Raw genomic sequence first — 16,548 nt, 5'->3', positions numbered from 1 at the left:
TATTGATTGATGGTGATTAGCTTTCAGTTGCAGGTGACGGGAATGCGAATGCTAATGTTATATCCACAGATCCATTCATTTTGGAGCAGATGTTGAACATTGTGTTCAAAGAGTGCTGAGTAATGGTATGATGTTATGACCTTGCAAATAAGTTTTATTGTGGCTCGCCAGATGTCCTTGTAGTGTGTTGCTGTTGACATGAAACCCTTGTAGAATGTATTAAGGAAAAGAAATAGCATACGCCAATAAGGACTAAAAGCAAACAGCCAAGTACAATGATACGCACACAGCTAATGTTCACAGATTAAGGCTAGGGCCAAAACGATGATCAGTATGCATTCTGTAGTCATCAAATTCCATGCTTGCAAAATAGTCAAAATCAAGGGAAAGAGTCTGCAGGATTTTCTAACATGGAAGTCTAAGAACAGAGATAGTCTGAACTCGATGATGCCTTTGTTGTCATGTGTTTTAAATCACCAGCATTAAGGGGATAATTTTAAAACAGAATGCCTGAGTGGAATTTCCAAAATGGCACCCATTTTATAAAAGTAACATTGGGGCCTTTTTACTAAGTGGTTCTTAAAAGTGGCCTCCACTCTCCCCGGTGTGAGTTTTTCCTTTGTGCTATGGCCACTTTAGCACTACCAGGAAATTTTTCTATTTCAGCCAATTTTTCATTTTGGCAATAATGGCCATGTACTAATTATCATAACCAAAAGAAACACTGCAGAAATTATGTGCAAGATTCAGGATCTTTATTGAAAGTAATAAACTGTTGCTTTCCAAAGAATAGTTCAGATTGGTTGGAAAACGGGACCCAACACGGTCCGTGTTTTGAATAACACTTCTTCCTCAGGGGTCCTATGATGGAATATAATGACATTTTTTTGTATGTTAACTTTATAGAGGACAAATGAAATGTGTGACATATGGCGAGTACACCCAATGGTAGATCAAACAAAGGTGTGATGAAGAGAAAAGTGTTACTAACTCTGCGTGTTAAGAACGTCATAGTGAGATGAGTGATGCATTATTATAAAACAGTGGAATAAATGGCACAGGATAATGTATGGTGATCAAATGTGAAGTGTGATGCATGAGGCGGATAATAAAGTGAAAGTTATGTGTGTGAAATGATATGAAAGAGATAGAGGATATGCAATGTACATGTATGTACCAAGGTGTTATTTATCTGGTTTACCAAGAACCAGTATTGTGGTTAAACATAAAATTCTTAACATGTAAGAGAATAAAAATAGGAATGAGAGTTGAGAAGCAAAAGTTAAAAACCCAAAGTAAAAAACATTGATAAATGGGTATAAAAAGTATTAAAAAGTTAAAATAAGAAAAAACTACGCTCTACTATATACATATCAAAAGCTATGGGCGGGCGCCAAGGACTAGTTTAAATAGACAGAATTCAGCTATCCAAGGGACATAATAATAAGGATACAGCTAACTAAAAGAAGCTGTGATTAATAAATAAATCTTGATTAAAGGACAGCGTAGGCAATTGGACATGAAAACTTTCAAGCGCACCCTTGTGAAAAGGAGTTAAAGTAACGCTATACATCTAGCCAAATTTGGTGCACACAATCTTATGTTTTTGATTGTTGTACACTAAATAATGTATTGCCAGTAGCCATTTTATTTTTTTCCTTATGTTTGTGCCTCATATATGAAGCATACAATCTCTTGTTCTTCTCATTTATATACACCCATCACGCACACTTTCAATACCTCAGTACCAATCATACACACAGGGCAGATCCAAACATTTACAGGGCAGATCCAAACATTTGACATATGCTCATTCTATTATTTGCCACCTTCTACAATTCCAAATACCCATACTATGGGCTATATTCACTAAGCAAACCGATCATGTACTGATGGGTTTGTGAGCCCTTTGCGACCAAATTTCCTTCCAACCTCATTCACTAACGCTTGTAGCGATCCGATCTCGACTCTCCCTTGCAAATGAGCAAAACCCCATGCAAAATAGCCAAGCGATTGATTCACTAACAATTGCTTGGCTATTTTGAATTGGGTTTTACTATTGGCAAACCCGACTGCTGCAGACCTGTCGGTCACTGAGTTACTGACAGGTCTGAGGATTTTTGACAGGCGTTCCTGTCTTTTTTATTCATTTTTTTCCCATGGCACATAAATAAAAGACAGGCAGGCCTGTCAAAAAAATATGCTCCCCACACACACAAATGCGCCCCTCCCCCTGAAGAAAAAAACAGGAGGGATGCCAACTCCCTCCTACCATCGGCGATTCAAAAAACCCAAAAAACCAAATGCTGCCCCCCATCCCGTGTGAATATGGCAGGAGGGATGCCTACTGTCCCTCCTGCCAATCCCCCGACCAGCACAGCCCTTGACCCCCTTCTCCCCGTCTGGCACGGCCCCAAAAAGTTGGAAGCAGGAGGGGTACTCAGTCCCTCCTGCTCCATAAGCCTCTCACTCCACCCGCTGCCCGGCCCGGCTCACCCGCGGTCGGGCCGGGCCACCCAGTACCTCTATGTTCAGTCCCTCCTGCTCCTCTGGGTCCAGCGACGCATCTGCTGGGCCTTAGGCCCCACCCTGGTGCATCATGTGATGCACAGGGAGGAGCCTAAGGCCCTGATTGGCTCAGGTGCCTCGGGTTCCTCCCCCTTGGGAGGGGCCTGAGGCGCCTCAGACAATCAAGGACTTTCTTAGGGCTGAGCCTAAGGAAGTCCCTGATTGGCTCAGGTGCCTCAGTCCCCTCTCAAGGGGGGAGGAGCCTGAGGCGCCTCAGACAATCAAGGCTTTAGGCACCTCCCCGTGCATCAGATGATGTGCTGGGGCATGGCTTAAGTCCGCTATTGCACAGCGGCCGGCGGAGGTGCAGGAACAGGAGGACTTTGCGCTTCCTCCTACTCCCGAAGATTGAGGCCTAGGAGCAGGAGAGACCGGGCACCCCCTCCTGCTCCTGAAGAGGAGCCTTGCCCTAAGGAGCAGGAGGGAACGGGCACTCCTCCTGCTTCCAACAATTTAAAAGGAATGCAGGGCGGGTGGGCCAGGCCCAACCTGGGGTGGACCGGTCATGGGTGAGGGGGTGGGGCCGGTCGGGGTTGATTCAGGGGGGTGTCGGAACAGGCAAGGGTGTCAGGCTATTGCAGACTACTGCAGACTCTCTTACCTCCCCTGCTCTGCCCTAATCTCTCCTGCCTGCTCGCCTCGACTCTCTTGCTCTCTGCCGCCATTCCCCGCAGGGCAGGCCCACTTTAAAATTACGGGCTTGCACTGCGGGGAATGGCGGCAGAGATCAGGGCACAGCCCAGACTGCAGTGACAAGGGGCTGCTTCTCCTGTCACTACTGTCAGGGTCTGCACATGAGCGAGGATCGCACATTTGAGATCCCTGCTCGCAAATGGGGGTGTTCCTCCAATCGCCCCCATTTGAATACGACTGATTGGTGAATCAGTCGGACCTTCCCCAATTGGAAATGGAGTGTTCCAATTTGGGCAGGTTAATGAATCTAGCCCTCTATTCAGTATTTTTCACACACTTAACACCACATGTACAGGCATGCGCTAAGTTGTGCGGTAGATCCACATACTTATCACATGCTCATTCCATTTGTTGCTTTTCTCATCATCACACCTTTGCTTGATCTACCATTGGGTGCACTCATCATATGTCACACATTTAATTTGTCCTCTATAAAGTTAACATGGAAAAAAAAGTCATTATATTCCACCATAGGACCCCTGAGGAAGAAGTGTTATTCGAAACATGGACCGTGTTGGGTCTCGGTTTCCAACCAATCTGAACCATTCTTTGGAAAGCAACGGTTTATTACTTTTAATAAAGATCCGGAATCTTGTACATCATTCTGCAGTCTTTCTTTTGGTTTTGCTGATTGACTTTTAATGCAGACCCGTTGGATTCTTCTTTGTTTTGTCATGCACTAATTATCCCATTTGCACATGGCCATTAGTGCACGAGCACTTAACACCTACTTTTTAGGCAGTAAGGGATCAGCAGCTAATCACTTGCTAATTGTGTAGCACGCAGTAATGTAACTATGCTGATTAGCACAGAACATGCCTGCTCTCTGCCCCCAGACTCACCCCCAACACACAAAAAAACAATTAATTTTTAGCATTTGAGTATCACGCACACATGCAAAAACTACCACGGGATGCCTGAACATGCTCTGTAGTAGTGCATTTTAACCTGCGATAAGGATGCAATTGTGCTTATTGCAGCTTAGTAAAAGAGCCCCAAAGATACTAAGATATCTTTATCCAATAGGCGTCGTGAACCTACCCTATTAATATGCAAATGCTAGCACACACATTTAATCTATGTAGATAGCCACTTATTATCTAAAATATTCACTTAAGTTGCAACTCTGTCTCTACTCCACCTAAACTATGCCTCTGCCTATATGCAGATTATGTAGTTTCAATGGAAACTTTTCGTCTGCTACCTTAGCCTCTCTGGACTGATACCATTCAGATTTAACCATTTGAAAGTAAGGTCTTCAGAATTACACAAAGTTCTACAAATGAAGCCCAGAGACTTATACAGAGACACAGTCTTCTCCTTTGTTCTACTTATCATTGCTCTCTCTATGCACCTACGCATCTTTCTGTCTTTTGCTACTATCATATATAAATTTTAATAAATTAGGCCACCTCTTTGGCTAACTTTAAGATTATCAGACACAATCACCCTAGGTCCTGGTCTTCTATAATGCACAAAAATACTTGACCCACTATGCTGTTTTGTTCCAGCTATGTTTGTACAACCCAAATCCATGACACTCGTACTGAATTTTAGTAGCATTTAAATCTTAGGTACCAAATGTTAGACCATTCCTCAAGATTCACTAGATTCTCTTCATGTTATCCACTCCTTTTCAGGTGTCCACCCTTTCATAATATCACTTAAAAAAATGTTAAAATGAACTAGTACAAGGACCTATCCTTGTGGCATATATGTGATAATGTCCTTTTCCCCAGTCTGAACTGTATTTACAACTATATTTTCTCAGCTCCCATTCAGGGCCAACCTGATCATCTAAGGCAACATAGTTTGGTAATGGTGGGGAGGAGGGTGTGTGTGTGTGTGCAGAAAGACTTGATCAATCACATAGCTAAAGACCTGTCATGTCCTACCATCTGTCACAGTGTTGCTGCCCACCAAATTGTGCTGCCTTGGAGGGAGTATAGAATGAAATGGGAGGTGTTGGACACCTCAGAGGAGGGAGGGAAGGAAAGAAAAGGAGAGAAGCTAGACACTTGAAGCAGGTAGGGAAAAATAGGCTGGATACTGAAGGAGGGGTAAGAAGGAGTGAAGATGGACCCTTGGGGTATAAGGAAGGGGAGATTGTGTATATGAGAGGGAAGGGCCTTATGCTGCCCAAGAGGACATTGCTGAAGGTTCAACTAAGTGTCAGATTCTCTTGGGCTGCCCCTATTCCCAGTCAATCAGTTTCTAACCTAATCCATCATTTTGGACACATACCAAAGGTGCACAGTTTATTTAAAGGTTGTCAAAAACCTTGTTGAAATCCAATTACACCACATCTAGTCCTATGTCTGGTCCGAGAAATCTTATCAATTGCTTTGACTTGGTGACAGAGAATTGTATTAAGTGAGAGTGTTAGACATGGAACATTGCCTTTTCTTGTTCTTTGTTCATTTGAGCTGTGAGGACCCTTTCATCAATACTAAATTAATGAATAGTACAGCCATATCCTGAATGAAACAACCTTCAATAATATAAACTGAAGTCTTCACCCCCACCCAAAGGAAAAATTCTGCTTTATTTTGCCACAATCTTCACATTATGATATAACAACACAGAAAAATTTGAAAACATGGAAGTATCCTAATACTTTATTGTTCTTTAGATAACTGTGAATAGTACAAAGTTTTCATCAGTTTAAAAAAATTCTAATGTCCTTCATACTTCCAATCTATGCAACATTTGAGAGGAAACTGATGCGCTACACTGTTTCCACAAAACCATTTTCATTGTCTTGTGATGCTAAGATATTGGAACAGTGAAGAGAACATTTCATAATTCTATTATTATCAACATGAAATTGGTTACCTTCATGTAAGAGTGAACACTGATTTTTATTATTATTTTAGAATCAAATCCTTCATTTATAAATCCAGACTACTCTATTGCATTTACAACATTCAGTGCACTAACTGGATGGACATATGCCACCAAGAGCCTCTGGTAAATAAGAGACTTACATTATACAATATATTTGCTGAATACATAAGGTCAAACAATATGGTCACGACAACTCTTCCTACTCATAGTAACATACTTAAGCCATTGTGTTTAATAGTTTACTAAGATACGGATCCATGAGCTACTTTGGCCCTCAGCATAGTTCATCTAAGAGACAAAACACAGAGAAGAGAAACGGGCATTTTGATAGAAATTCATGTGAAACTTATTGGAGATAGTTTCACTAGATCTCTAGTATAGCCCCTGGGTCAGTTGAATATTTTTTCCATTAGAATAATCGCACCCCTTGATGGCTGATCATAGTGCGGGAAAATGATCATGCAAACCAAATAGCGAAATCCCTTCTTCCACAAGAGGTGCCTACTCAACAGTCATTGCCTTATATCTTTAGTATGAGGATTTGCTACCAAAAAATCAATGTTTTTTTTTTTGTGCAGTTCCAGCTGCTTTCTTAGGTTCATGATTCTGTAATTTTGCTTCTTCAGTCTATAATGTGGGTCTTGTCGGTTCTTTAAAAACATGAATATCTGATATTTTCATATATTTGTAACAATGTTGCTCTGTGTTTTGGCAGCTGGTATTTATTTTATAAATGTTTGCCTTATATTGTTATGCTTGTTATCACCAGTCTCCGGATAGCATTGACTACAACTCATCTGACCGGATGACATGGAAAAGGGTGACATTGTACAGAACTTGGTGCCCATTGTTCCAGGCATACAGGGCCCTGTCCTTGGGGTTATAGTCCAACATAGAAAGATGAGAATATTTGTTCTGAAATGGGATGTCAATGTATTCATAGGTAGAAGTGTTGGTTTGATATGCGTAATGGACTTTTGTTCCTCCTGAGTAACCATTGGTAACGTAGAGTGTTCCACAGATGATAAAGGCCTCACCGGCACTACGTTTTGGGTAGCCAGTGCTCCAGCTCTGGAGAATCTGCAGGGTATTGGGGTCTAATTTGCTGATGACAATATTACCTGCATTTTGATTGGTGGCGTAGACAACCCACAAGCCATTTTCATCCACCATGATATCAATGTCCGAATGTCCACCCCAAGCATAATGGTACATATTATTGTAGCCTGCATAGTCCAGGCTGCGAGTCTTTAGTATCGTCTCTGTCTTCAAGTCAAATCTGATTATGATGTGGCTTTGAAACTTGTTAAAGTAAATCGACCCATTGTAGACTACTTGACCTGTTCCAGACCACGGATGGGGGAGGCGGTGAGAGGTGAAGTTATCCGTGTTCATAAAATCAGACATGGATTTGTACTCTCGGACAAAACGATTGTTGTGGTATCCATCCATGTACCAAACCTAGGTGAATAATAAATGCATTTATCAGTGTACAAAATACTTTTATCAGGATAGGTGAATAACAAATACTTTTATCAGGATACAGAAAAGACAAACTCGATAGAGCTTTTTTTATATGCGCAATTAAGAGGTCTGATCCCTGTCTGTCATAACACAAGAGACGTGGGTGGGAGTTGAGGAAGGAAGAATAAGGTTCCTTCCAGTCACAAAAGGGTATGCTTAGGAATCATCTCATGGGAGAGCAGGACATGGCAGTCTTTACTTTTGTTTTTACATAATGATAGCCTCTCAAAGTCATGGCAGAGGGCCCTTGATGTTGACTTGTGCTTAGGACAGGATAAGTGTCCTCATGAGGAGTACGAGGGGGTGCTGAAAAGTTCTCAGCCCAACCAAGAAGAGAACAATAAATCATTGATCGGAAACAATATTAAAACACATAATTTTGTTTCTGCAAATTGGCACTTAACAAAATAACATAACGCTCTTTTCAGCTACAGTGACAAAATAACGTTCACAATTTGATTGGTTGATTTGATTGGTTGAAGTTGATTGGTTGAGATGAGAACTTTTTGTAATATCACTTTTAATATGTTACTAGTGGCTATAAACCAATACTAGCAGCTGTATCACATCACCATTAAAAGTTCAAACCAGTTTCAATGCTGGATTTATCAAAAGCAATGTGCTCTTTTGTAAAGCAGATGTTAAATCAAGAAAATACCTGTATTAAAACTAGACATTAATGATTTTAATGCTGTTTAGAAAACAGACTTCCATGGGACTCCTGCCATGAGGCATTTTGAGCCATGAAATAAAATGTTGCCAGTCCTCCTCATAAAAACCATGCTGGTTTCAATTCTCTGAAATTTGAAGATGAGCAAATACTCAAACAGAAAATTCAAATCTCCTCAGAATAGAATCAAATATCCCCCTGTGATGACCTGTAGCTCAACTGGAGAAAACATGTCATGGGTTGAATCTACTAGTATTCAGAGACAACAACTTCAGAAATTTTGCAAAATCTGAGGCCACTGAATATACTTTATAATAATTAAACTTGAAATGAATGATCAGTGCAGAAATATGGTTGACCAGATGCCCTCCAGTACTTTTGGCTCTGGGTTTCAATGAGAGCTCTGAATAAACACTTTGAAAAGAACTCTCTCCATACTTATGTGTTTCACAGCCACTTGCTAATTGCACTTAGACAAATTATAGATAAGGACGCTTGGGAGAAAATAATATTCTAAGTATAAGTGTAATTAGGTTTAAAAGCATCTTTTAGTGCTACAGGAAATTTGACTTCCACAGGAATAATGAGAAAGCAGAAGACAAAACTGAAAGCTACAATCTGTGTTACATGTTCCTTGTCATGCTTTATATTCAGTTTTGAAAACACCATCTTGTTTGGCATAGATACCTATTTAGTTCTGGAGGCCTACTCTCAACATTTGGCTGCTACCATGTTTCCCTGAAAATAAGACACTGTCTTATATTAATTTTGGGCCCAAAAAAGGCACTAGGTCTTATTTTTGGGAAGGTCTTATTTTTTTTCATATACAATGATTATCTTTCTCTTCCTCTCCTCCATCCCAATTCTTCCTATTTCCTTTCTCTCCCCCACATATGCAGTATCATTCCTCCCCTCTCACCCATCCCCTTGTGCAGTATCTTTCTATCCCTCCCCCTCCCTCCCGTCCCCCTGTGCAGCAGAACCCTTGCAGCCTATAGCCTCCCTCCCGTTGTACAGAAGAACCCTTGCAGCTTCTTTCCCTCCCTCCTTCCCATCCCTTGTGCAGCAGAACCCTTGCAGCATCTATCTCTCCCTCCCACCCATCCCCCCATGGAGCATTTTATAATCCCTCCCATCCCCCCGCCACCGCCATACACCCCCCTCCCTGCTGACCCTTTCATCTCTCCCACCCATCCGAACCCTGACCGTGAGACTGAAATACAGTACCTTATAACAAACTGCAGCATCGACAGCACAGGCCCCATTGCGGCTTTCTCATGCCCGAGCGTTCCTCTGCCGCTAGCTGAATGGCTGCTTTGGGAACTTGTGGGAACTCGCGGAAGCCATTCAGCTAATGGCTCTCCTCAGGGCAGGAGTGAAGGAAGATTGCTCCTGCTCCGGTTCACTGGGGAGGTGGGAGGGAGGTAAAAGTACTTAGATTCAGCCAGGACAGGAGATGGGAGGGATCCTTCCTGTCACAGCTCACCGCTGGACCACTAGGTCTTACGGCAGGCCTTATGGAGGCCTGCAACAGGTCCAGTAGGGTGGAGAGTGGGTACTGACCTGAAAATAAACCAAGACCCCCATTTTGGGGCCATTTTTTTGGCCCAAAAATCTCAGTTTAGATTCGAGTATATACGGTATCTACATGAAAAGAATTTCATCTATCTACCGTGTTTCCCTGAAAATAAAACAGTGTATTATATTAATTTTGGGCCCATAAAATGCACTAGGGCTTATTTTCGGGGTAGGTCTTATTTTTTTCATGTACACGATCATCTTTCTCTTTCTCTCCTTCACCCCAATTCTTCCTCTTTCCTTTCTGTCCCCCACATGTGCAGCATCTTATCTTCCCCTCTCACCCATCCCCTTGTGCCTTTCCTCTGCAGCATCTTTCTATTCCTTCCTTCCTCCTATCCCCTTGTGCAGCAGAACCCTTGCACTGTGCACAGCATCTTTCTATCCCTCCCTCTCATCCCTCGTGCAGCAGAACCCTTGCAAAGTTTCTATCCCTCCCTTCCATGCAGTAGAACCCTTGAGCAGCCCCCACCCTCGCTGCACAGCCTAACCCCTGCTGACCCTCCCATCCTTCCATCTCTCCCTCCCATCCAAACCCCGCTGTCAATGATACCTGCATACCACCCTCCAAAGAGCAGCGTCGGCAGCACTCTAAACAGGCTGCTTTGCGGCCTTCTCCTGCTGGGGCCTTCCGTGCACCGCGTTACTGATGACATCTTAGGGTGATAAACTGAGAGAATGCCCCAGAAGGAGAAGGCCACGAAACAGCCTGTTTAGAGTGCTGCTGACGCTGCTCTTTGTAGGTCTTGCAGTCAGAGGGTCAGCAGGGTTCGGATGGGAAGGAGAGATGGAAAGATGGGCAGGTCAGCAGGGGTTCGGCTGTGCGGCGGGGGCAGTGGAGGAGGGGAAATATTGCTGCTGGAAAATCCAGTGACATCCGGGGACTAGAGCTTATTTTTGGGGTAGGGCTTATATTAAGACCTACCCCAAAAATCATGCTAGGGCTTATTTTCGGGGTAGGTCTTATTTTCGGGGAAACACGGTATCTATCTATTATGCTGGATCTGAGGAAGTCTTCTTTAAAAACTGATCAATATAATGTAGTCTTCAGTGTCAGTATAGAGTCTCAAACACATCAGTGCATGTTATGAACAATTGATACTTAGGAACTGATGCACTGAAGGGTTTTTGTGTCTGTGCTGAAAACGCTTCTTACATTTCGCCCTTGGCATATTGTATGCATTGTTATATTTTCCTATAATAAAAAAATAATAATGAAACATTTTGTACAATCTTAAGAGTCAGTGTTTCCTTCACTAAAGAAAAGGGCTTATTCTTGGAATGCATGTACGTAGGCAGAAATTCAATCAAAGGAGCTAAGTCAGAATTCACATAAGACATTATGCAGGGATTGACTCCAGGCTTTTTTCCAGACATTGACAGCAGTGGATAAACAGGATACAGTACCTCATCCATAAATACACAGAAATGACACATGGGGGTTCTTTTACTAAGGCGTGCTAGCCATTTTAGCGTGCGCTAAATGCGAACTCATCTATAGGATACAACGGGCGCGCTAGTGTTTTAGCACGCACTAATATTTAGCGTCTGCTACAATGGCTAGGGCACTTTAGTAAAAGGACCCCATGGTGTTCAAAGACAAAATTGAAACCCACTTACCCTGTCATCACCTTCTGGTGCCACCGGATCTGTCATCCAGGACCCAAACCTAGAGCCTGAGGTTTTAATGGTAACTGGGTCACTTATTCCTGTCAATTTGCCACAAGCTGCAAAAAAAACAGCAGTTAGGATGAGCAACACAGTTCAGGACTTGGAAGGTTTTTCTCAGAGCACTCTGTGATTGTCAGAACCTTCTGGGGCTAACAGTTCCCTCTTACTTCCAGAGGCACTTACCTCATATTAAGCCTCACAGATGCTGCTGCTTTGACAAGCCTAGGTCTAACACTGAAATGCTTTGTCAATTTGATGCAATTAGGCTGAGAACAACTAACAGCTGTTTGCTTCATTCCCTTTAATTACAATTTTCCTTATTGAGGTGCCCCTAGAAAACAAACTGAGAAATTAGCACCGCTGAGAATAGCAATGAAGCCAGATGACAATTGGAGTGAAACGGGAAAATTTGGTGGTCAGGTTCAAGGATTATACCCAACTTAAAATCAAACCAGTTAAAAATTGTGCCCTGTGATTAGCTGGATATACGTAGATTTAAAAAAAAAAAGAATTAATGTAATGAACGCTGGTATACATATGATAAACCCCAACAATTAGATGTTTCATCATCTCTTGTTATAACGTGTATAGAATACTTTTGATGTTCAATGATAGTACAGACACCTAATGAATGATTATGTTACTTGTTCTATGCAATACTGTTATTGAAGTATTGTATATTTTGTTTTCTCTTTCTTTAAGCTGTATAAAACTGGAAATTTTTCCAATATAAATTATTGAACAAAAAAAAAGAAAAGAAAAGAAAACAAGCTACCCAAAGCAGGGCCAGTGGAAGGCAATTTTGGCCAAGTTTTTCAAATATAGCCAGTTAGCACAATATTCAGTGATGACTGATTAAATTTACCCACACAAGTGACTCTCCTAAATCATTCAAGTTTTGAGCAAGTATGTTGAGCCAGGTGTTCATCTACAAAATTAGCTGGGTAAATGTCACTGAATATCTTTGTTCACAAAACCAGAGAGAAAACCAAGGAGTCCCACAAAACACAAATACTGGGGAAAAAAAAACCCCCTCCTCCTTGGGAGGTTGAAGGGAACAACATTACATAACATAAATTTTTATTTATATACCGCAAAAGCCTTTCAGTTCTATGCAGTTTACAAAAGAGATGGGCTGACCATTGTCAGTGAGCTACAATAGATAGAATATTGGCATCAATGAGTTAACAATAGCTTCACATCTGCTTTGAAGGGATTACAAGAATTTTGAGAACAGATGGGTTTTTAATAACTTTCAAAAATGCATATACGAAGTTGATATTCTAACCATTTAGCCCAGTTCAGGATCCATGGAAGTGGCTTGTTATGATGAGTTGGTTAATGAATCTTTTCTGAGCACAGCCTTTGACTGAAGGGTAGGTAAAAAATGATCGGGAACGTGTGGTGCGGCTTGGCGACAGGAACAAAAATTGAGCATTTAGGTAGTTAGGCAGTAGGCCATTCAGGGCTTTATAGACGAGGCATCCAACGTTGCAGACCAGATTGGGCCATGCCTTGCTTAAGGCATCTTGATTCTATGTTTCTATTCATCATAAGGTGTATGGGGCCAGACTTAAAGATCTCAATCTGTATACTTTGGAGGAAAGGTGGGAGAGGGGAGATATGATAGAGACGTTTAAATACCTACATAATGTAAAGGTGCATGAGTCGAGTATCTTTCATTTGAAAGGAAACTCTGCAAAGAGAGGGCATAGGATGAAGTTAAGAAGTGATAGGCTCAGGAGTAATCTAAGGAAATACTTTTTTACAGAAAGGATGGTAGATGCGTGGAACAGTAACCTGGAAGAGGTGGTGGAGACAGAGATGGTGTCTGAATTCAAAAGGGCCTGGGATAGGCACATGGGATCTCTCGGAGAGAGAAAGAGATAATGGTTACTGTGGATGGGCAGACTAGATGGGCCATTTTGCCTTTATCTGCCATCATGTTTCTATTCAGCTCTCTATTTCACATAACTATTAAGGTACTTTATATGTTTCATGAACTCCTGATGAAGGCAATTTGTACCAAAACATGGCCCATATTGGGGCCCCATTATATAATCTCATAATAAAGAGCTGTACACTCTGATCCATATTTGTTTGCCTGGTATTTCCCACTCGCCCCTTTTTTCAGTGAATATATTTGTTCAACTATTTCTCTTGTCTTTTTTTTCTGGAAAGATTAATTCAAGGCCCTAAAAGATGTATGAATAATGAATTGTATATATAGTATTTGCTAAACCTATCCATCACATGCCCATGAATGTGGTGGACAGGTGCTTATACAAGTCATGACTACCAAATATATGAGATAGTTAAGGAAATCCCTCCAATTATGACATAACTGAAAAATTAAAACCTGTTAGGTTCTGACCTGTCGTATGAACTCTGTTATACCATATCTGGAAGCTAGTCATTCTGTATCACACTTGGGTTCTTTAATTCCAACACAGATCATTGGGTTCTTCAAGTGGTGAGTTGAGGCTATGCCTTTTGTTTACAAAACACACCTCTGAACCATCCTCCAAAAGAGTCTTTCAACTCCCAGTAGAAGTGCTATCAGTGATTTTCATATATCAGTACACAAAAAGCCATTGTCTGTTCATCCTCTAGTTTCTAGACCACATCAGACCACCTCTCAAGCCTCCTTCAGTGGCATGGGGACCTTAATGTGGTACTTTCCACTCTGATGAAATCTCCCTTTGAACCACTCTCAGCCTTATCTCTCAAGTAGAAACATAGAAACATATGTTTCTATGTTTCTATGTTTAAGTATCTCATTTGGAAAGTAATATTCCCCATATTTCTTACATCTGCATGCTGAGTCAGTGAGCTTCAAATGCTTGTGTCAGATCCATCTTATACTTAGAGAAACAAGAGATGACAACTTCCCAAAGAATGGAAAGAAAGAACAAACAGAGAAGGAGACTCTGGTGTCCAATCACCTTTATTGTATCTCAAGACTCTGTCCAATCACCTTTATTGAGTCTTGAGATACAATAAAGGTGATAGGATACCAGAATCTCCTTCGCTGTTTGTTCAGTTCTAGCATGATAGGGTAGTTCTTCAGAATTATCCAAAGGTCATCTCAGAATTTCATCTAAATCAGCCTATAATTCTCTCTGCATTTTTTCCAAGATCACATTCACACTCTGGTGAGGTTGCATTCCACACATTAGACTGTAAATGTGCTCTTGCTTATTACTTGAATCAGACCAAACCTCACAGACCTTCACTCAGCTGTTCCTGAAATTCGATCATAACAGACTTGGAGCTCCTGTCATCAAGACTGGTGGACTGTATCTCCTTTTGCCATGCTCGGGCTGAGCTGATGCTTGAAGGCCGTGTCACTTCACATAAAATTAAAACAATGGCGACTTCAGTAGCTCATCTACATTCCACTCCCATTGAGGATATCTGTAAAGCAGCCACCTGGTCCTCAATTCACAATCCCACTTTTGTTTATAGAATCATTCCAGATAGGATAGTTGGTTCAGCCAAGCAGTTCTTTAAAATTTATTTTCAAGTTTCAAGTTTCAAGTTCAAGTTTCAAGTTTTATTAAATATTTGATGAATCGCCTATTAAAAAATTTCCATTTACATGCCAACTTCCCTCCAACCCTTTTGGTTTTACCAGGTTCATGGTAGTTGTCAATAACCCTCTTCTCATAGGCATGAGTCTGGAAGCTAGGGAGTTTCATATGTAAAAATATGCTGCCTGCTTATCCTTGGATAAAGTATAGTTACTCACCTGTAGCAGATGTTATCCAAAGAGAGAAGACAGATATTCTTGCAATTCTCCTACTTCCCCTAGTTGACTTCTTAGCTTTCTTACTGAACTGATGGTCTTGTGAGCCGATATCAGGCAAGAAGGCACCAGCACATGCTCGGTATGAGTGGCCTTAAAGATTTAAAGTGACAATACATTTTTTGACTGTCCGTGCTAGGTTCCCTCTATCCCCTTTTCCAGCAGGAAATTGTCCAATCCTTTCTTAAACCCCGGTACCGTACTCTGCCCTATTATGTCCTCTGGAAGCACATTCCAGGTGTCCACCACACGTTGGGTAAAGAAGAACTTCCTAGCATTTGTTTTGAATCTGTCCCCTTTCAACTTTTCCGAGTGCCCTCTTGTTCTTTTATTTTTCAAAAGTTTGAAGAATCTGTCCCTCTCTACTCTCTCTATGCCCTTCATGATCTTGTAAGTCTCTATCATATCCTCTCTAAGTCTCCTCTTCTCCAGGGAAAAGAGTCCGTGCTAGGATTTCCGTGCTAGGTTCCAAGGATTTTGTCACCCATCTGTGAGAATATCTGCATGCTGTCCTCGGATAAAACCTGCTTTAACATACCCCAAACAGCTGAGAAATCCAGCTATTACATAACACAGACCAGCCTCAGGGTACAGATATATCATGGCGTAAATGTGCATGAGTCAAGTCTCTTTCATTTGAAAGGAAGCTCAGGAATGAGAAGGCATAAGATGAAGTTAAGAGGTGATAGGCTCAGGGGTAAGCTAAGGAAATACTTTTTTACAAAAAGGGTGGTAGATGCATGGAACAGTCTCCTAGAAGAGGTGGTGGAGACAGAGACTGTGTCTGAATTCAAGAAAGCGTGGGATAAGCACATGTGATCTTTTAGAGAGAGGAAGACATATTGGGTACTGTGGATGGGCAGACTGAATGGGCCATTTCGTCTTTATCTGCGAGCATGTTGATATGTTTCTGGATAAGAACTCCTCGATAAGAACTGCTATTGATATGACTGGGCTGGAGGACAGAAAAGAGTTAAAAAATGCTGGTAGGCAAATCTATGTTTTTTGTGAAAAAAGCCTCAGGCACCAGAAACCCAAATATAGGCCAGTTCTGAATGAGCTGCAGACCCAATAGAGGAGAATGAAACTGTTAGGTAATCCTACTATCCATATCAACCTTCATCAATTTCAGTGATAACTAATATTGCTGAATCAGGCTCTATTTGGTACATACATTTTAGACTTTAGG

The 16,548-nt window shown here is 41.6% G+C and overlaps 1 protein-coding gene across 2 annotated transcripts in view; it reads right to left on the bottom strand.

Annotated features, from left to right (window-relative positions):
• Positions 1-5,863: 5,863 nt before the first annotated feature.
• Positions 5,864-16,548, bottom strand: part of OLFM1 (olfactomedin 1) — a 104,002-nt gene continuing 93,317 nt past the window's right edge. For both annotated transcript variants that reach the window (XM_033962120.1, XM_033962119.1), the window contains exons 5-6: positions 11,501-11,607; positions 5,864-7,569 (exon numbers count right to left, since the gene is read on the bottom strand). In XM_033962120.1, the coding sequence (XP_033818011.1) occupies positions 6,895-7,569; positions 11,501-11,607 (782 nt within the window). In that variant the 3' untranslated portion in view covers positions 5,864-6,894. The remainder of the gene's footprint in view (positions 7,570-11,500; positions 11,608-16,548) is intronic.

The sequence above is a fragment of the Geotrypetes seraphini genome, chromosome 10, assembly GCF_902459505.1.
Source record: "Geotrypetes seraphini chromosome 10, aGeoSer1.1, whole genome shotgun sequence".
Taxonomy (NCBI): Eukaryota; Metazoa; Chordata; class Amphibia; order Gymnophiona; family Dermophiidae; genus Geotrypetes; species Geotrypetes seraphini.
The sequence above is the reverse complement of the archived record's forward strand: the minus strand, read 5'-3'. Positions and strand labels throughout refer to the sequence as shown.